The sequence below is a fragment of the Lepisma saccharinum genome, chromosome 29 (assembly GCF_977018435.1).
Source record: "Lepisma saccharinum chromosome 29, izLepSacc3.1, whole genome shotgun sequence".
Classification (NCBI taxonomy): Eukaryota; Metazoa; Arthropoda; class Insecta; order Zygentoma; family Lepismatidae; genus Lepisma; species Lepisma saccharinum.
In genome coordinates, this window is record NC_139257.1 from 15,355,791 (window position 1) to 15,377,912 (window position 22,122).

At 40.1% G+C, this 22,122-nt stretch overlaps 1 protein-coding gene across 4 annotated transcripts in view; it reads left to right on the plus strand.

Moving 5' to 3' along the window:
* The window catches only part of LOC145981531 (uncharacterized), a 230,463-nt gene that overhangs the window by 138,676 nt on the left and 69,665 nt on the right, over window positions 1–22,122 (plus strand). Inside the window, exon 1 of one of the 4 annotated variants that reach the window (XM_083114835.1) lies at window positions 20,159–20,219. The exons of the other annotated variants lie outside the window; for them this stretch is intronic. Coding sequence (XP_082970961.1) covers window positions 20,160–20,219 — 60 coding nt within the window. The 5' untranslated portion in view covers window position 20,159. Of the gene's footprint in view, window positions 1–20,158; window positions 20,220–22,122 lie in introns of those variants that run through there. 4 annotated transcript variants of the gene reach the window in all.

Here is a 22,122-nt window from a genome sequence, read left to right on the forward strand (position 1 = left end):
AGAAGAGGGCCTGAAAACAAGAAGGAAAACAGGGCGCCGCAGACTGACATCGGGAGAGCAAGATGCTGCTAGTGTGGAACACATTGCAAATCATCCATTTTCTCCAGCCAGTATTGTTGCCAGACATTTACAACTGCAGTGTTCAAGTGATACAATACGAAGGCGTTTACAAGCTGCGGGGATACGGCACAGAACACCAGCGAAGAAAGTGCAACTCACAGCGCAACACGTAAATGCTCGTCTTGGGTTCGCTTTACAATATCTACCCATGACAAATGACTCTCGGGAAACAGTTATTTTGACTGACGAGAAAGTGTTTTGTTCGGATGAAGATGGCCAAATTAATTTGTGGCGACCGGACAGAACTGTAGCAATCGAAGAAGTGGAAGAATTTCAGTGGCATTTTGAGCGTGGATCAGTGCAGCTGGTGCAGGAGATATCGTAGAAATATCCTCGAGGATGGATTCCGAAGAATATATTAAAGTGCTTAAAGAACATATGCTACCGACAGTTCGCGTTATTTATCCTTGGGAGGAAATGCCCATCATCAACTTCGATCATGATAATTGTAGTATCCATACGTCCAAAAGAACGAAGCAATGGTTTGCACATCAGCCTGACATTCAGCCATTCGAATGGCCAGCAAAATCACCTGACCTCAATGCAATTGAAAACGTATGGTCCATTATGGTGAGAGAATGGGAACCTGGCTATGAAAGAACGAGAACAATTACGTGGCCATGTGTATGACGTATGGAGAACTATACAGAACAGGCCACGTATTTGTCATAGACTTGTTGAATCTATGCCCAGAAGATTACGTGAGGTAATCGACAACAATGGCTGGTGGACTCATTCATTACTGAACACACGTCAACATTATTTGAAACATTGAAAATCAAGTTTATTTTTTGTTTGTTTGAATGAGTGTGTCCTTTCTTTCTTTCTGTTTTCCCTAGAGACAATATATTTATTTTCTTTGAAACATTTTGAACTCTGATTTTTCAAGGCTGCATTAATTTAGCATGTGACACAATGATCTCAAAATATGGCATTTCAGTTTGGAATAGGCAAACTAAAGTCGAGTTTGCAAAAGCAAATACATTTTTCTTCGCCCTTGTAAATCATTGTTTCTTCCAATTATAGAGTGCTTTCATTTCTTTGCGTTGCTCTAGGTCACTCAGTCCTCTATCCTTTCATCATACAACTTGACTATGGGTTTCAGGTTTGACATCTTAATAGAATTTCTATCAAATATAAATCATCAACTTGAAATATATTTCACTTACTAGCTCCTACTTTCCAAAATTTGGTATGTTTGGTTTTCTGATGATACACGTAATATCGTAAAATTTGAATATGATAGATTTGTATTTTATACCTATGGAGATTACTTACTTACTTTTGTATCTCAGATCTCTTGTAATTACCTACAAATTATGCGAAACAATACACTAAACATCCCCTCTCCCCGACCTGTTTTCAAGGATCGATCCAACATCCACCTCACAGAAATTTCCATCTCGATCATTGCATATCGAATGAGTGTGGGTCTTCGTGAATCTTCCCTGTAATGCAGATCCATAATTTGCTCTAGAACATGTGAAGATAACTGAAAGCAATACTTGTGTATATAATTTCAATTTTGAACTATTTATTCATCTATTTACTTCTTTCATTGTGGGAGGGAGACTGGCAGTCGGGAGATAGGCCAAGTCCCTTCCAGGGCTGTATAGCCACGTTTTTTTATTTACTTCTTTCGGTCCGGGGTTCCATACCAGGTGGAATCACATAGTGGTTCGGATCTCACTTTACAAAGTATGTCAAGTCCCGATTAGCTTTTCTATGCAAAACGTGGATTGCAAAAATTACTTAGTCAAAATTTGTGACAGTTAGTTACTGATCGCAAGTTGCATTGTTGCAGAATATGCGGATACTAGACGTGTTGAAAGCAGAGGTGTTCATTTGGAATCAACCTCCCTCACCCCCCGAGATCGCAGTCGCCCTCACCTTCACAAGTCTTCCGGAGGGTGAGGGTGAGGTCTGCCCTCACGAGGGTGAACACCATGGTTGAAAGAACCACGACGATGAGGATGAGTCATGATATGATAAAAGCGCACAAAAAACAATGCCCAGGCCGGTATTTTTTTTTAAAAAAGGAATACACCTATTCGGTAGTATCCCCGTCATTCACACATTTCTTAAACTTTCACACATGTCAATTTTTACTCTAATTGTTTCTCGGATATGAACGATATGTGCCTCTCCAAACGCCCCGTCAAACAAAAAGCGGATTCTCCCCGACGAACACATTTTGGATCTAATACCACTCATAAATTAAGTGTCCAGAAACAGATATTAGGTATGAATATACGATTAAATACTCCTTAGCAATTACAAATAATTATAAGCTAACTCGTGGCCGAGAGTTAGAACGATGTGAATAAACTTCCCCGCTCTTGCTTCCGAGTTCGAGGCCTGGTCTCAGCATGGAGTTCTATCTCTGCAGTGTTTCCTTATCAATTTAATGTAATTATCATCCATCCTCATAGTTGCGATAAATTATAAATGTGTCGTAAAGACAAAGCAAAATAAGAAAAAAAATATTGTAACATTACTGCAATGTCAGAACTACGTTGGCAAAAAAAAGTGACCACCAGATCATTTTCAAACAGGCATTTGGGGAGAACTGTGTAGAGGTAGACAGACAACATGCTCCCGAAAGTTGCCAATCGACATGACCTTCGGTACTGAAGTTGTGCGTTGAGAAAACTTTGCTTGAGGCTCCTCAAGCGTCTTATCTCAAATGCCTCGGTGTTCGCAGCATTGCCAACTCATTTTTCGTCGAGAAAATCTTTTTTCTCCTAATTCATTTGCCGTTGATTGTACTTGCAGTTTAAGGTTGGAGCCGGATTACACACTCTACTGGCTATCGAACCCAGAACCCCTTGAGTACAAGGCGACGACTTTACCATTACGCTAACAGGAGGCCCTAATTTCACATTGTAAATGCATGAACTTATATAAAACTTCCCTTGGATCGCTGCAATAAATCTATTTATTTATTTCGACTTTATTTTTTTTTTTATTTACGTGGCGCAGTTAAGGCTATAGAGCCTGGGGAACATTCAGAAGATAAGCTGAGATGTGGGATTGGAGAGGAATACATTTTATCATGAACATTAGTGTTGTGATGCACCAGGGTGCGAAATCATTTAAGACTGGTGGGGGGGGGAGAAAGATCTTAATCTACAAACCCCCTCCCCCCACAAAAACACACATAAATTATACGATATGCATATTTATAATGTTATTAAAAGTAACAATATATTACTTAATTAAAAATATATTATTATTAATTACACAAAAATAAATAAATTTGTTACTTTTAAATATATCAGATATTGTAAAGTAGCAAACTAGTTCTTTATTAACTTGTCAAAGATGTTAATAAATTATGAAATAGTTGAAGTGGTTTTATTATGTGCAAGTTTTTATTGATGTAGATTTGTTAATGATCTCTTGAGAGAGAAAAAGCATTGAACACTCACAACTACACTACTTTGTGTGTGTGTTTTCGATATTATTCTTAGTAAAGTATATTTGAATTAAAAGTATGTGTTTGTTGTAACAAAAATTCTCCCCCACCCGTAATTTTTTGGTGGGGGGGGTGAAATCCCCTCAGGATTTCACACTCTATTGCACCAATTCGTAAATAGCGTCGAAAAGCATGTTGATGAGATAAATACATAATGTACTTTTTAAAATAATTAGGATCTTCGTAATTCTGTCCAGTTATAAAGTACTCTGGACTCGTGATGCAGTGATACTGACGTAGTTATAATTCGCGTGACGTAAGAAAGTATACACTAATATCATCGATTCGATATCTGAATCTTTTGTAGAGGATTATATCTTTTTTGCTTTAGGTAGTGGTTAAATCACGCTTAATTTCTCATACAGCGTAGCAAACAGAAGTCGAGCAGGACGTCCGGGCATCGTAAAACAGACCACATTCTTAACGGACTTCCCCCATAATGTGAGTATTGCATGAATGTACTGCGATTCTATCGACACCAGAAAAGTCACGTTCATGATTGGAATAGCTGTTTCCCCTTGTTTTTGGGTCCCTGTTCGTCGAATTCATTTGCCACATTTTTAGTTACCTGTACACTGTTCACTCAGTGTACACTGCGACATGAGTGTCTCCAATCTCCAATGCTCAGTTTGCATTGAGAGATGTAGTGAGTGCAAGGAGGGAGCGCATTATCCATTAACTTTGAATTTTTGTTCCTCTGAGAATGCATATGCTGCCAGTAGACGCGAGCAGGTAAATGAGCAATCGTAATTATTATAATATTATGATTGATGTAGACCCAGTGGTCCTCAACCATCGGACCGGCGGTTAGTTTCTTCAGTAATTGTCCTCAACAAATACTATTGATATTTGAAGTAAGACTTGAAGCTTTCCTTGGCGAGGAATGATGAAAAGATTCTCTCGGGCTATCGATCAGGTGAGTTGTGGAAAAGATGAGAGTGACGTTTGGTTTGCTCTCAAAAGCTTGGAATCTTTTCCACAACTGCACCAACTTTCTAAAAACAAGTATTTTCATTTTTGTTTGTTTACTTTTCCCCTTACATGTTGCCAACCCTTGACGATACTTTGTCCTTTTCGTATATTGAGAACATTTATATGTTTTACACCTAATATTAATTTGTATTAACTATATCACACCAAGCACAATTGTGTCAATTAATGTGTGTATCCTTTGTGTATTTGTTTTCAGTCTTTTTTTCTTTTTTAGTGTGTAGACAAGCCGTTGTTTCAATTTTGTATTTGTTCTTTCTGTGTCTTCCTTTTGTCTCTTTCTTTGTTTGTTATTGTACAAACATTTAGTATGTAGTATATATTTAGTATGTATAAGTATCCAACGGGGTTAGGTGGTAGAACAGCCGCAGGCTGAACCTCGTCCTTTAATAAAGGAAAATTGAAATTCAACTCACCTGGTCGATAGCCTGAGAGAATCTTTTCATTATTTATATTGGTCTACAAGCCTAGACATAACCGAATTATTACTCTTTGATTATACCATAATTTCTTTATGAATTTCAATGGCGCATTAATTAATGTGCAAAGTTTTAAAAATTCTAATGGCATGTAGGAGTAAAATTCTTGGGATCGGGGCATCGACTAAAAAAAAAGAAAAGAAAAAAGAATTTGCCGACCCGCGGCCTCATGAAGGTTGAGAACAATGACATAGACTATTCATGTATGTAATAGTTCATTTACCTGTTTCACCTGTTCTAGATACAAATACTGTACCTGTCAGAGGTTTTAGCTGTTGATTGATTTAGTTTATTCAGGGTGGCTACTCACTCACTCCTTGAATTCCGTGAATACTATGTGAATTTTTCTCTGTAGAAACTCCATTGCTGCTTTTATTAATCCATATCCCAGTGAATTTAAACATATTTATAAATGACCCAAGGCAAGTTTTTCACAATTTAGCTTTTCTTTTATCGAGAAGGAGAAGAATGCTGCGTGGAAAATGAAACAGAATTCTCTCCGTCTGTTTTACTTTGTAAGTGTCCTTTGCAGAACAATATATTGAAGTGTGATTCGGTAACAGACGGAAGATTATTTCAAGATAAGATATCTTGAAGTTGATTAGGTAAATTTGAGTTTGAAATTATTATACAATTAACAATTTCTCATAGATTAGTATATCTCGTAACATTTGTGCCTTGGGTTTGAACTGAATTAAAATGTTTGGATACATCGGAATCACACAAACCTTTTACATTGTTAATATATCTGTGTGTATGTGTGGTGAGAGGCGGTAATACGCGTATGATTGAATTTTTGGAAAGTTCTCCTTAAAAACCGGGGATTATACGTGTATTTTAACATGGTCCTAGAATGTTCACCGTGTTATTTTATGTTGCTTTTCTGCCCCTTTTGTCTAATCACGACAATGGGGATGAATGGTGATAAGGTGAGGTGGATGAAGGAACTCTCACAAGCATACGTGTACGACAAAACATGAGCTCCATGCAGAACTTTTCTAGAGCGTAGAATGCAGTCCGGCGGGGCCAGGCACGTATCTAGAAATATGTTTCGGGGGGAATTCGAACCAAGTATCTCAAAATAATAATAATAATGTTTAAACAAAAATAATTATTATATTAAAATATTCAAATTAATAAATATATTTTTATTACACGAATAGGTAAAAGGATGGCATAAGAATAGTAATATGACAGAACGTATTCATTATCTAGCTTACGTGTAGTTAAGGTCGGGAAAATTTGTTAAAAAACCCTGCCCTGTCAAGGAAATTAATGTAAAATAGATAAAGAATTGAATATTTATTGAATATAAAAAATGATGTTAGATACAGTTGACGAAAAGTAAAGTTCCTGGTGATATTTTATTAATGTTACGTTGCAAGTAGTAATACATCTTGCATGAATCTTCTACTGTCATTCCAAGTCGTATGATCACAATATAATCCTTTCCTTCCAATAAGATTGCAGGAAATAAATTACCCTCGATTAAACAGCAAGTATATTTTTCATTATTTAATTTTAGTTATTTCATTAATCCATTATTTTCATTATTTAATTTTTGTACTTAGTAAACCTTTGGGGGGGGCGGGGGTCCGGACCCCCTGGACCCCCGCCCTAAATACGTCCTTGTCCAGGGTGTACTATTTCGAACAGGTTGACATTTGAGTTTCTTCAGAAAAGAACTAATGTGTGTTCCTCTTTTAATGTAAGGAACCATGTTTCATATCCGTTGTAGTAGCAAGTTTCCAAAGTTTCTTGTTATAATACACGAGGATAATAGTGCATAGTAATTTAACACCGGAGCGAGTAATCTCTTGCAAATGATATCTCTATCCGGTAGAAATGTTGGCTGGTAAATTACAGGTTTTTAATAAAATGTTTAATAATTGCAGGCGTCTTCCTTCATTGTACAATATGGCTGCAGTTCGGTCGCTGCTCCTTCCCATCCCACGCTACCGTCTTGACCTCGCGTTGGCAATAACCTCTGATGAATGGGATTTACACGGAACAACGGCCACGGTGGGAAAGGCAAGGTGCTGGATAATCCAATGCTGTGGGACAAAACCTCGCATGTCGTGAACGCGTATATCTTCTCTCCCTTTCGTAATTAATTCCTATATTGTGCGGTATGATCTGTAAATTGGTAGCAAACTCTCGTGTTCCACGTTTGATCTGGGATAATATATGCATTGTATCCGGCCACAAATTAATTGTAATGAACCATTGTTATCATAGAGAAGTATAGGGAATAATAGAAAATGCGATTTCATTCAACAAAAATGTAAATTGTGAACGGTTCTGCCGTACGTACGGTGGGATCCATGAATATTGCCGTGCAAATTGTCCATCACCCTGTTCCTGCACTTTATTTGACCCAATAGGAGCTTCAAGAATTAGAAGAAAACTGAAAGCAAGCTGTTGACAACTTCTGCACCAGCATACATAAAAATCCATCGCTTAAAATCACACAGTGTAAGAGAAAAAATAATGAAAATAGTCATGGACTATTTGCCGAGCAATACAAGTGGATCCCACTGTACGTGTACGTCACCAAGCATTTTGCATAGTGTTGTTATCGAATCGTTTTCAAGCTTTCGGCGTTGTTTCCGGAGCGTTTGAAAGCGTTTGGTTCTTGTTTCCGAAGCGTTCGCAAGCGGTCGGCATTGTTTCCGAAGTGTTCGTAAACGGTCGGCATTGTTTCCGAAGCGTTCGCAAGCGGTCGGCATTGTTTCCGAAGCGTTCTCAAGCGGTCGGCATTGTTTCCGAAGCGTTCGCAAGCGGTCGGCATTGTTTCCGAAGCGTTCTCAAGCGGTCGGCATTGTTTCCGAAGCGTTCTCAAGCGGTCGGTATCGTTTCCGAAGTGTTCGCAAATGGCCAGAGTTCTTTGTGAAGCGTTCTCAAATTGCAAGTGGTCGGCATTGTTTTCGATGTGTTTGCAAGCGATTGGAGTTGTTCCAAATGCATTTGCAAGTAGATTATTTTCCGGACCACATTATGCCGAGATATATGAAACCTCGGTAATATGCAAACTGTAGTCTTCCTCTCCTCTTTCCTCACCCCCGGCGCTGTTAGAACAACGGCCTTACCACCCCAGTGACACTCTTCACTAGCACCATTGCTTCCGTGCCAGATTTTGAAATACGGTTTTGATCAGTAGCAGGAACATGCCGGCGTTATAGCAAGGTTATATTTGCTGTTTGTGTTCTTTTCGGACTCGCGTATCGTCCTAGGCTGTGTCCGAAAGGTACAAACAGCAGACTTGTGGTCTTGTCGGAAGTGACGTCACCTAGTGCAGTTCGAAAGCGCCAATTAAACGAGCAACACAGCTCACAAGACGCAGAAAGCTTCAAATGCACACTTGATCGCTTGTTGTTCATTTGTTTGAAATCGTGGAAATGTAAATGTAAGAACTTTTTAAAATGCTATGTGATTTCTATGGTGAAAAACAAAGTTGATAACAGGGGGCACAGAAGTGTTCATAGTTTTATCTACTGCTCGTATTTGGCGCTGCAGTGGTGGCCTATTCTTCAGTTCTAAGCCTTTAGCGGTTTCAGATTCTTTTCAAAAGCGTAGTCCTGTGCTGCAGGTTATGCATAATCCATTTAAATGCAAATACTTTGATACTTTTACTGGGCATTTTTTTCTATTATTTGAGAACCTTGTTTATTCTTCCTAAGTGTTACACATAATTAATGTAAATCCACACAACAGGAACGCATGGATTCTGGTAGCAACCCTCTTGGAAGGAGTAGGGACTAGATGGGGGAGGGGTGCCCCCCTTCTCCCGAAAGCTGGATGGCAGATGTTGGAGGAATAGCCCTGGTGACAAGCCTCGATCGGGTACCTAGACAAGGAGCTCGTGCCGGAAGAAGGGGATGGCCATTGTCAGACCAAGACACGTGCTGCGTCTGCAGCTGCCACGGACAGGAAGCCACCCACCTCCCTCCCCCTGCCGCTGTCTGCGCTCACACATGTGTTTATGCGTAGAAAGTTCGTCTTCAGAATATGGCTGCTATAATACCCAATACTTGTGCAGTCAACCAGCTGCAGTGGTTACTAACTAGATATCGAATGGAAATGCAGTCTCTCGGATATTGTCCAATTTCACTGCGTCTTTCACTTCACGATCCATATTGAAGGGCTACTACCACAAACCAGGAGCGTATGTTCCAGGCTAGCTACGCTATCTGCGAAGCCTGAAGTCTTGAAAGTAAAATACTAAAGAAAAATCTATTAGAAACTGTGAATTAACCTGATTTCAAAATGAAGATAATGGCGATTCTGAAGTTGGCAATCTGAATTCTTTGGAGTTGGCAATCTGAATTCTTTGGAGTTGGCAACGTGAATTCTTTGGAGTTGGCAACGTGAATTCTTTGGAGTTGGCAACGTGAATTCCTAGGAGTTGGCAACGTGAATTCCTAGGAGTTGGCAACCTGACAACCGTTGGGATGGCAACCTGACTTCCTTGAAGAAATGAAGACGTCAAGAATGAGCCTTGTCTTCTCCCTTCCTCCACAGCTAGTCCAGGTCTTTGACTCAGCATACGCCACTGCCACAAACATATTCTTCGAGCGTATACCGATTGTTTTGCCTGTTCAAGCATTATTCGCTCGAATAATTCGATTCGATTCCTAACGCAATCTAGCGTTAACCGTGCGAACTATTTGGCGCCCGAGCGAAATCCACTCCCATTTTGTAAGACGAGACCGAGAAGAGATAGTTAAATGCTAAGTATTTTGCTTTATTAAAATACCTCAGTTGTGCAGAGTAGCAGCAACAAGTGGATGGCAGGTACAGTAGTTTTCCACATTGAATTTTGTGTATTGCACATTCCTGAACCTGTTTTATGATTATGCATGCCGCTCTACAGCGAAGGCAAGTTTTAATTTCGAAACCAGTCTTTCCAGAAGCGACTTGAACGTGATGCATTCGTGGTCAGGAGGAAACCTTGCCACGGGGACGCTTCTTCTTTTTTCGCTGCTAAACAAACGAATCGTAGTGGCACGGCCTTTGTTGCTTCTCGCTATAGTTTTCCGAGTCGTCGCCTGTGACGTGAAATATGTGCGCGGGTTGTGGGTGGCCGTCTCCTCTCCTTCCAGCCGAAGAATGCGATTTTTATCTCTGGCTTCAGTGAATTACGAGGTAAGGTGGCTGAAGCGAAGAGGAGGAATGTCGAACAAGTTTCAACATGTTCCTATAGTTGATGTCTCCGTATTGTTTACCGGTAATTTCCGCTACAACGGCACAGTCAAGTTCAATAATGCGAATAAGCAAATTGCCTATTACCAGACGCATCGAGGATGGACAAGGTCTGTTGTTGGTCTGTAACCGGCCCCCGTGGCGAAGTGGTTAGCACATCTCGCTGCGACGCCAGGGGTCCCGGGTTCGAATCCTGGCCTCGGCATGGATGTTTGTGAATGTCCATTCATCAATTTCATCATATCACCACTCATCCCCATCTTCGCAACTTCACAAATTAGCCAAAAGTGGAACAAGAAGCGAAGTAAAATCAATCAATCAATTTTGTTGGGCGCTCTTTCGAAGGCCATCGCTGTTATTGTCTTTGTTTCTCCCCACTCTCTCTCTCTATCGTGTGTGTGTGTGGCTCAGATGGAAACTCTTGCCGTGCCAAAATCCTGACTGACTTTTGAAAGTTCCTCTTGTAGGCTATCTTGTGTAGGCTGGAATCCACTCCGCCCTTTGGGATTCCAACCACCATGTGCCTCCACTCAGGGGCATATGACGCACTCCCCCCAAAAAGGAAGAACATTCGCCCCCTCCCCTTTATGCCGAATTAATTACTCAAATTATTTTGGTCAGACAAAATTTGCGGAACAATAAATATAATATATAAATATAATAGACATAGTAAAGCAATATATGTTTACTTTAGGTACTTTAGGCTCACTGTCATGTTTGTTAACAAAACACCTCAGGCTCACTGCCATTGTTAGTGTACTGAACCTTATTCTTCACAGTTTGGATGCTCGACTAATCTTGTATTAATGCGAATAGCACGTCCCCCCATCCAAACCGATTCTAAAGGCATAAGAGCTAGTGTTTCATTTCAACCCTATCGCCGAGATCACCCGCAGGTAATGTAGAAAAACTAAACATAATAACCAAAACTAAAAATCAATATGTCAATCAAACGAAAGGATTCCCCCCATTTTTGCGTGAAGTTATAGAATTGGTATAATCCCCTCCCCCCCAAAAAAAAATATTCTCTTGACGCAAACCCCCCTGTGGGCATCCCTGCCTCCACTGGGCGATTTGCCAAAAGAGACAGAAAGCGACCTGTGCAAAATCGAGAAGAGAAACTTGGGGAGAATTCACACCGAAGCGACAGGCGACACGTGTCGCTTGGAAACGAGGAATGACAGGCCGCACAAGCCTGCGTTTGATTGGAATTCCCGTCCCGAAATCCCGGGATTACAAGCTTCATAGTCCCCGATATTACAGATTATGATTGCATTACGCATTCCAATCACACTCCCGTCTATACCGTAAGCCACGTGCCTCTTCTTGCTTTTAATTCTTCAATAATATGCACAGGCCAACATTACGCCTGTTATCGAGGCTATCCAGAGTTTCGAGAACCGTTTTGATTTGTCTGTTATTCTTTGCTATTGGTTTTGTAATTGCGATTAAAAATTGAAGGCACAATGATGTTTTAGTGTAAAGACTGTCAATCCTCTGCAGAACTTTTCTTTCTTTTCCTTTTTCCATTATGTTTAATGGTCGCCTATACATCCGTTATGCATTTCCTTTTTCAGCACACGTCAACTTTATTTTGATGCCACGTGGAATGATCGAAAGTGCAGAAGGGAGGGGTAAATGATTTGTCAGCATCAAGGATCGACATTGCATTCCCTGTTCGTGGCTTTGGTAAATAAGTTGAACATTGTACAGGAAGCAAAATTGTTTTGTGAGGCTTATTCGCACATACCAATGGACTGGTTCGTCTACTATGAACAGGTCATGCTTTTCCTTTGACGTAATTGCAAAGTTCAGGTTGATTGATCGATTTGCTTTATTTTACTTCTTATGCCACTTTTGGCCAATTTGAAAAGATGGGGATGAGTGATGATATGATGAAATTAATGAATGGACACTAAGAAACATCCATGCCCAAGCCGGGATTCGTACCCGGAACCCCTGGAGTTCTTTCGTGCTGTGCTAACCACTCCGCCACAGGGGCCGACTCAAAGTTATGTGAATATGGTTACATACACTCAGGATATAATGCCCTTCTTTGAGGGTTAAGTAATGTATATAGCATATGCGGGAACCATATACATTTTTTTGGAGAGGACGAAACTACTTCTTCACACACATCTCGTAGAAGTTCCAAACGGGAGCAGATTTCTTTGCGGGCTTCTTCCCCCAGGAGCCTCATTAGCAGGGCACGGATTTGTATGTAGTAAAAATGTGCTACATATGTAAATACATATTCAGTTATTTTCACAAAAATATGAAGTTAAATATGGACTTCAATTTGTAAAAAAATTTAAGTTTTTAATAATATAAGACACTACATGAATTACATTGACATCGTCAAACAACACAAAATGTCTTTGTATTTTCTGTTATGTAAACAATGAATAACAAAATTTTGTTGTAAGTGTTCGAACGTGAATTTCCCTCTGTTGTGTCTCTTAAGATGGACTAAAACTGCGTTAAATATCGCAAGAAATAAAGGAAGTGTATTTCAAATTTGTCAGTTTTTCGCAAGAGATTGAACCAACTCTTTTGGTCACACGGGGACATGTAGTTATTGCGCAAATATGGAGTATATGTTGAGAAATGTTCTGAAATATGGAAATAATATGTAAGAACAACTAAAATATGTGAAATATGAGCCAAAACCTAATATATGTAAAAATATGGAAAATAGAAACTGATTTTTTTTTACTGTAGATGTCATGATGCGCAAAGATAATACAAGATGTAACTGACTTCAGCTTGATACATAAATATGTATTTACATATAAATCCGTTCCCTTCTCATCAGCAATTTACCAGCTGTTTATCATCCCTGTTGGGAGAAGACGACAATGTTTTAAGAATCGTTTTTAGGTTTTGGAGAACTGGTCTTGCACTTTTAATTTTTCCCAAGGGGCTTTTTACGCACCTTTTTAATAAGAATTTAGATAGAAGAGGCTATTTTCCAGCATATACTGAAGGGTGCAAGATGGCCACACACCTACGCATCCAAAACTGTGAAATCAATCAATCAATCTTCTGTGCGATATGCTCTGCATGAACTAACTTTTCGATTTAGTAGCTAAGGAAATTTGTCACGCTCTTCGACAATACCTACAACACCATAATAATTTCGGAATAGAAGACCCAGAAAACAATTTTCTCCCCTATTGCATCCCCATATTCTGTTTTACTTGGATTTCATCGAGTAATGGAGTTCGAGAATGCTCGCAGGCGCCCTTTATCCCACTGCGCATGCGCACGTACAATAGAATGGCGAAGGAGAGGAGAAACGCACCTGGGACTACTTCCTCGCTTGGTTTATTTATGTATTTATGGGCAACGTCTGAGAAGGGGAGCTGGCTGTAAAGACTGAAGCAGGCAGTTTCTCATTAAATCGGAGAAAGACGCTTTTAGAGAAATGCTGTTTTTAAAACTTTGATTCGGGTAGTTAATATTATTAGTCTGTGCTGCGTCTTCAAGATATCCGGTTTATTGTTCGTCTAGAAATTTTACGGCCGGTCTCATCTTGCGGATATTAATTCCACGAGAAAGTTGTAATTTATATTCAGACTTCTCCTACCAACAGACAGACTGTTGGGTTACGTGCAGTACGTGATGCTGAGCTCCAGTTTTTTTAACTGACAGTGTGATGACTACGGCTCGGAAGTTGAAGACCTATAAATTGCCAAAAAAAAAAGACCTATAAAAAATATAAATATAAAAAAGGATCTAAAAACGGAAAAAAGGACGTATAAATGTGATCCAAATTAATTAATAACTTCATTTAATTACATATTTAATGAAAAAAATACAAAATTCTGGTGGTATGGAACACACAGTGCGAAAAAACTGAAAGGTTCAAAACAAGAGAAAGTTGCCACTTTCCAGACAAGTTAGGGTTAAAGGACCTTGTACCGTACCTGCTTCAGTCGTCCAAAAATGTTTTTCTCTCGTTTCAGGGGTGGTTCAAATATATTTCTTTATTTCTTTCTTTTTATTTCTTTACTACAGAAAGGATGTTTAAGAGGTGATGAACTGATGATGATTCGAATTGAGAATGGGCAGTAAAAACGTAGTCGAAAGAAGGTGAAGTTGGAAGAAAAAAAGATGTTTAAGACCTAAACAAAGGCTAAAAAAGGGCCAATAAGCCAAAAAAAACTCCGAAAAAGGCAAAAAAAGGACAAATAAAACCCACCTTTTTCTGGCCTACAATGACCCAAAATGAACATATATTATGTTGGGCCTCGTCTTCGGACACTAGGGAAAAAAAGGATATTTCCTCAACTTCCGAGCACTAGTAATGACAATTCCCATCAACTGGCTGTGGCAGGTTCCACCAGCAACGATTAAAACACTTATTTAGCGTATTATTCACAAGCAAGATCATTACCTTACGCAGTTGTCGGAATATATTTACACCGACACAATGTGTATTTTCCTCACTGCTGCCTTTTCCCTTGAAGGTCAGGTGGCATGGCATCTTAACCTTCCTTTGTCACTTTTCCATGGGAACTAATTGCAAGGTCCTTATCACGTTCATCATCAGAGGATTGTAAGCCCCATCTAGCTTAGTTTGTGTTACATAAAGAATTGTGTGTACAGACTACAGCCAGTTCGCCTGCTGTAAATTTAAATAGTCGATAAATAGCTTTTCTTCTGTGTACCAGTTCTCCTGATTTTAGTTTTCTTGTGGTTGAGTCTGATTTGTCCTTTACTTGCGCTTCCAGTTCTAATTCGCTCCGTTACTTGAACTGGAAGCGAAAGCATCTGCTGTTATACTAAATGGTTAATATTACCAATTGCTGCTAAATTTGGCCAATGGCTCGTGAAAGAAATGTAAAAAGAACAGAAAAAGTAGTAAATGTCTTCATCAGAATAGTTAAACATGTCCAACCCTTGCAAACTTTTGCAAACACGAAATTCTATTCAAATTCACGATCTTTCTCTTCACCGTCAAGTTCCATATCTAATATTTCTTTTCAGAATCATGAATGAATAACAATTCACTTCTTAATACCAGAATCGCGTATCCTTATAACAAATATCACTTCTATATAGGCTACAGACCAGGAGCGTATATTCTAGACTAGATAGGCTATCTGCGAAACCTGAAGTCTAGAGAATAAAATTCAGGAGAAAAATCGATCAGAAATTGTAAATATTATTATTCATATCAGTGAGATGATGTTGCTGATTCTGGAGTTGGCAACCTGATTTCTTATGAGTTGGCAACCTGATTTCCTATGGGTTGACAACCTGATTTCTTATGGGTTGGCAACCTGATTTCTTATGGGTTGGCAACCTGATTTCTTATGATTTGGCAACCTGATTTCTTATGGGTTTGCAACCTGATTTCTTATGGGTTTGCAACCTGATTTCTTATGGGTTGGCAACCTGATTTCCTATGGGTTGGCAACCTGATTTCTTATGGGATGGCAACCTGATTTCTTATGGGTTGGCAACCTGATTTCTTATGGGTTGGCAACCTGATTTCTTATGATTTGGCAACCTGATTTCTTATGGGTTGGCAACCTGATTTCTTATGGGTTGGCAACCTGATTTCCTATGGGTTGGCAACCTGATTTCCTATGGGTTGGCAACCTGATTTCCTATGGGTTGACAACCTGATTTCCTATGGGTTGGCAACCTGATTTCCTATGGGTTGGCAACCTGATTTCCTATGGGTTGACAACCTGATTTCCTATGGGTTGGCAACCTGATTTCCTATGGGTTGGCAACCTGATTTCTTATGGGTTGGCAACCTGATTTCTTAGGAGTTGGTAAATTTATTTCTGTTCATAGCCTAGGACCACGTGACAGTGAGATAGTCCAGATCTTGGACTCACTATACGCCACTGCTATAGACCATTTACAACTCATTAAAATACGCTCCGGGCTTCCATCTATATATACTTCCAAAACTGCGTGCATCAAGCAACTGAAGAGTAAATAATGTTGGCTTAGCTGTGTGCGTCCGCACATCTTATTTGTGAGTTTCATTTCCCGTGTTGATATCCTGATGTAAAATGGATTTTCCTGTATTCAGGATTTTTAAAGTAATAAATAAAAAAATAATTTGACGTGAATGCGTTTCCTCTCAACATCTTTCATCTGCTTCCGGTATCTTACTCACCAGTGAGAAAGTAACGTATTCTGTCTCTGCGTGTTGACTGTAAGATACTTTTTTGACGTCCCTATTATCAGTTCTGAGTTTCAGGTTCAAGAATCTAACGGAACAATTCTTTGGAAAGTAATTACTTCCCTCCAAATTGTTCGTGGAGAAGAATTTTCCCCCAACAATTAGCAACCACTTCTACCGTGCCGAGACACGTAACATATGACGTCATCCAGGGGTGAAGACATGATGATTCATCCTGCAAGTAGACCAGGGGAGGAGCCAGAATGTAATTAACAAGGACACGTCGTCCGTCTCAATCTTATTGCGTTTTCTTATTTTGCGTGATGAGTTAATATGTGCTCGCCACGTGAGTAGTTTCATTTAGTTTATGCATTACAAATGGCAAAAACAGTTTCTGGTAACCAAATATTTGTTTCCACAAGCGGAAAACAAATGTTTACGAGAACAATTTTTTTTAGTAACCGTACACATTTGTTGCTAAAGAATTTGGTCAAAATTTCCAAATTTTATCAAGTGTACCAATTTTTTCTTTGCGGACACCAAAAAGCTTAACCAAGAATGTTTTGTTAATCCAAACAAATCAGATTTTTCTGTGATATTTTCCTTTTTTGGATTTAGTGCAGTTCCGTGGATGACTTACAGGGGCGCCGCGAAATTTCCCAATATTTTCACTGAAATGACGCTTGTTAGCCCACACATGGTTCTAGTACTTTTTACACGTAAAATGTTTCTGAATTTGAAATATGTTATATTTTTTAACCACACTAACTGAGCGTTACAAGTGTTAGATAGGCCTGTATTCAGACTTGGGTGCCGAGAAAAATCTTGAAACACTAAGGAACCGCCTGATTTAGTGTATTGTACAACTTCCACATGTGTTTTGCTCATACTTACGTATTTAATACATTCTTCTTTGAGGCTTTCAAAAAAATGACCAGAGCATATTGATTGCCTTATTACAGTTTAATTTCATTTCTGTACGTTTTGAGGTTTGAAGTAAGGTTGTGCCTTCGTAATTGAGTTTTCTGTTACAATACCTACATATCAGGGGAATGTACTGTACACCATCATTTGCCCGAGTACTGTATGGAGATTTCTAAGCGAAACTCCGTGACGCAACAGCCTGTTGAGAGCCAATGCTGGCCAATAAACGGTGCTCGATGCAGCCGTGGCTTCACAGCTAGGAATTCGCGGTTTCAATTGTAGAAACTCACAATCCTAGTTAATCACCTAAATTTTGGTGAAAATTCTTCTCCACGAACAATTTGGAGGGAAGTAATTACTTTCCAAAGAATTGTTTCGAAAAATTCGTAAATATTTCAATAGAAATCTTAGTAGACATTTCTACCTTTCCTTTATCCGTCCCGTATTCGAGTATGGTGCTAGTCTTATTTATGGCGGTAACTTAACTCATCTGAAGAAACTTGAAACAATCCAAAACAATTGCTTAAGAACTATTCACATGCACCCCCAAGAATATAATTCTCAACAATTGCGCAAGATTTACATCATACCCACAGTCACATCGAGAATACATTACATCTACCTGAATAAGGTATTCCATAGTATACATAACAAATCGTCTCCATTGCATCAAAGGATTAAGCTCCGCTCAGAGTTCAGCACCCGAAATGTCAGATCGTCCTTACATAGAGATCTAGTAATTCCCAAACCTAACAAAACCAGATTTGGCCAGAAGTCCTTCTCGTACCTAGCAGCTGTAACCTGGATTTCACTCCCGACGAAGGTCAAACTCAGTACCAGCAAAGCGCAGTTCTGTCGTCTTCTACGTTCACATGCCTATAAATTCTAACCCCAGTAATATTATTTTCAGTGCTTACCCCCCCCACCACCACCACCACCACTATTTCCACCACACACACATATTTTAAAATTTTCATCCCTGTACTTGGAACAGTATTTTCATACACACTCATACCCAAACCCACACACCCTTACATTTTCCTTTCTTCTAAATGTGTATAACTCTCAAAATTTCTTTATTTCATTGCTACTATAGAACATTTTATACTGTATACTCATGTAAATTCATCTCATTTTCCTTAGATGTTGCTTTTGTATATTTTTTACCACATAGGGCATCAAGTCATTATTTGTATTAATGTTGGTCTAAATGAAATGTTGTATGGCTTAATTGTAACCCTATTGAGATAATAAATAAATAATAAACATATGGGGGTCGAACCAGGAGTGGTTGAGATCTGAAAGCGTTCATTATTTTAGCTGTGCTCCAGCTCTAACAGGAATTTTCAGTGTATTTTTAATGTACAGAATTTAGAATAGCTACAAATGTGGTTCTTGTACGTATAGTATATTTTTAATAAACGTTTCTCATAAACTCGCGGTGGCCGTCGAAACCTTGTCGTTTATTTTGTTACCCAGTTCTTCCTCTGCTACTCCAGGTTCTTTATTTCTGGGAGACAACCAGACTGATCGACATTGCTAGAGTCATCTTCTTGCCTACTGTCTGAGGTGGAAGAGATATACTTGCAATGACTTAAAGGAACAACGAAAAATCTTTATTTTTAAGAGCATTTCGGGGAATTGAATCATGTGGAAGAAGAAATCCACCACGGCACCTCTTTACCCACCCCTTATCCACATACCTTTGGGTAAACTGTAGTACACGTCACTCAGGAAGACGGTTAGAAGGTTTCTAGGTTATTGTAACCACTTACGTCAGTTCAGTGTCTTGGTTTCGTTACCTTACACTTCATTCACGCCGGGGATTCATCCACAATTTTCCATCCGATGGGGTGTAAACGTAAATTTAACGTTAAAATAACCATAAATTGAACCTTTGTGGAGACATTCAGTTGGTGGGAGCTCGTTGAGGGTGGGTGGATAAATGCCAGATGCATACCTAGTCGCAGTGTATGGCAGGAACTAGCAAAACTAATATTTCAGAGGACTTCTAAATTGACCAGACTTGTCGGCTTCCTCGGTGGTGTAGTGGTAACGTCGTCGCCTTGTAATCAGGGGGGTCTCGGGTTCGATACCCGGTGGAGGCACAAGTGGTTCGGATCCCACTTTAAACTGCAGGTCCAGTCCCGATTAGCCTTTCTGTGCATAAAGTTAACTTCAAAGGAAACTCAACTCGACATTCCCAGTAACGACTTTGTTTTTCGAAACTTGGGGGAATATGTGTCAATGTACAAGTTCTTGGTCCATCTCACCCTGAGCTGGAGATCTGGTAACTGACCTAATTCAATCCGTTTCCTCATGCAGCACTGAAACTGCTTCGTTGCCGCCCCCTCGTACGCACTTTTTTCTTGCGTGCACGCGGTGACGTCACCCGGCGTATTGTGGGGTGTCACGTGGCAAGCGATGAGGGAGAAATGTCACATATGGAACCCACGATTGGGTTTCCAGCCCGGTCCATGGGGGGAAAGATCTCGTGAGTTGCTGAAAGTCTCTCCCCCCTGCAGGGCTTGCTTCTCGCATCACAAGAGGGAGGGGAGGAGGGTTATTTCTGGTCGGGTCGGGACCCAATGGTCTGGCCCTCCCCCCTGCTTCCTTTTTCCCAACGCCACAGCTGTGCGAGGGTGAGGCTGCTTGAGTGAAAACACTGGCACATGCGGCAGTTTTGGCGGCTCTTGCCTGTGCTGTGCTTGCGTGCAAGTGTACTCGATCGCCAAGTGTGTGTTGTTGTGGCGTTCGGTGTTGTGTGTGTGTGTGTGTGATGCCCCTGTGACCCTTTCGACCCCTGAACATGGCAAGGATGAGGAACGTGGAGGTGCAACTGGAAGATGACGAGGAGGACGAAGGAATGGTTGACTGGGTACGTCTCGACGCTTTCTACTTTCCTGCATGTTCTCCCTCCTCAAGGAAGACAATATGGAGACCGTGTCTCCGAAAAAGAAATAGCGGTCGCTCGGAGATATGATCTGTTCATTCGTACGGGTATATCAAGAGTCCAAGAGTAGTGCTAGTGACGTGAAATTACTCAGCCAGATACACGCGCCATTCACATAATGCATAGATGTTGGTTGTCTTGGACAGGACTCGCTTCTGGTATCGTCGTACCAATCACAAAACCGCTAACTCTAGCATTCTTAAACTGGAAGGTTTATGGCTACAGCAACACAAACCTTCCATCTGTCCAATCTTTTCCATCTTTACCCATTTCCTTTAGGTCCACCCCGACGTTATCCCTCCATCTTCGTCTTGGCCTTCCTGCAGGCCTCTTACCATCAGGTTTGCTAAATCTTTATGATTGTTTATTACGTAATATAAGTTAATATAGGAATCTTTCACAAAAATTACTAAGGAACTGCACTTGATTGAAATGTCCAAATTTGCACATTCGCGGTTTTGTCATTGATGTGACGATATACTCACATAGTAGCAACTTTATTTCTTCTCATCCCACTTTCAATGTGCGTCCACATTGTTATCATTATCGCAACCACAAGTACGAAAAACTACAAGTCCTTTGTTACATAGATTTTTTTCATCTGGGAGTGCAAGTTCGTATTTAATGGGTGTAGGGCAGTGGTTCTCAACCTTTTCAGTCCGGGTCCCATAAGCATGGACGCCGGCAGAATTACTTGTAGGGTGTGCACCTAGTTTATAATCATATTTTTGCTAACATCCAGTACTTTAACAAGTTCTGTTTTACGCTTGCTTAAACAAATTACAAATACTTCATTCTAGAAAAGTTAATATGTAATTTAAAAGATTATTTTACTAGTCTAACATCTAACTAAACACAGATGCTGAAATTGAGAGATGCCGGTAAAGAGCAATGGTGGAGCGCGAATAACAGAAATGTAGAGTTTAGACTACGTACAGCACGGGTTGAATTTACATTATTAATATACCTTAGTAATTTAAATGTAATAGGTTTTGAAGACAGCAAATAAATTCTCGAGCCCGACTTCGAGACCCACCAAACGCCCCCTCGGGACCCAGCAGTTGGTCGCGCCCCATAGGTTGAGAAACGATGGTGTAGGGGTATATATAGAGCCAAGATGACTAAATTGTGATTTTGTTAAAAATTTTAAGACGCCCTAGGGTGTGTAGATAAATTATTGACCACATTTTCTTCAGGAGAGTAACAATGTCGCTCCAGCAGAAGCAAAATTCGCCGACAGCCAATGCTGGCACTGGTTCAGAAAGTGTCTGAAGATTCGTACAATAGCCTGCGAGAGGACAGTTGTCACAATATGACCCTCTGTGACGAAGCTGACTGTAGGCAAATTTGGACGAGCGGTCTTTCTTAGATTTGAGAAATCAGGGGTGGAGTAAGGAAAGAAGTAAACGCCAAAAAATGGTACGGAGAAGTAGCTTCTGTTGCAAATGTTCCTCTTGAAAAATAGAATGTGGTAGTAGATGTTTAAAACGTTAGGTTCAGCGCCATTATTCTAGGGAATGGGGCAGTAACGCATGAATATTTTGAGATAGTAATTTCTGAAATGCATTTTCTAAGGTGGTTGGGTGAATTCGTCCTGTGTTCAGCATATCTTCTCAAACGCTTGCTTTCAGATTCAGAAGTCCAGTTATACCCTGTAAAAGCTACCGTAAACAAAGGCGCGTTGAAGGTTCCCGTAGCCCCCTCCCTACTGTTTTTTGTCCGCCGCATGTTGTTGGGGTCACTGTCGAGTGTCGGAGGGGACCGAAGGCCTTGAAGTTGGTCGTAAATCTTGAAATCTCCTTGTCGCATGCTGCCCCGTGGAAAAGCC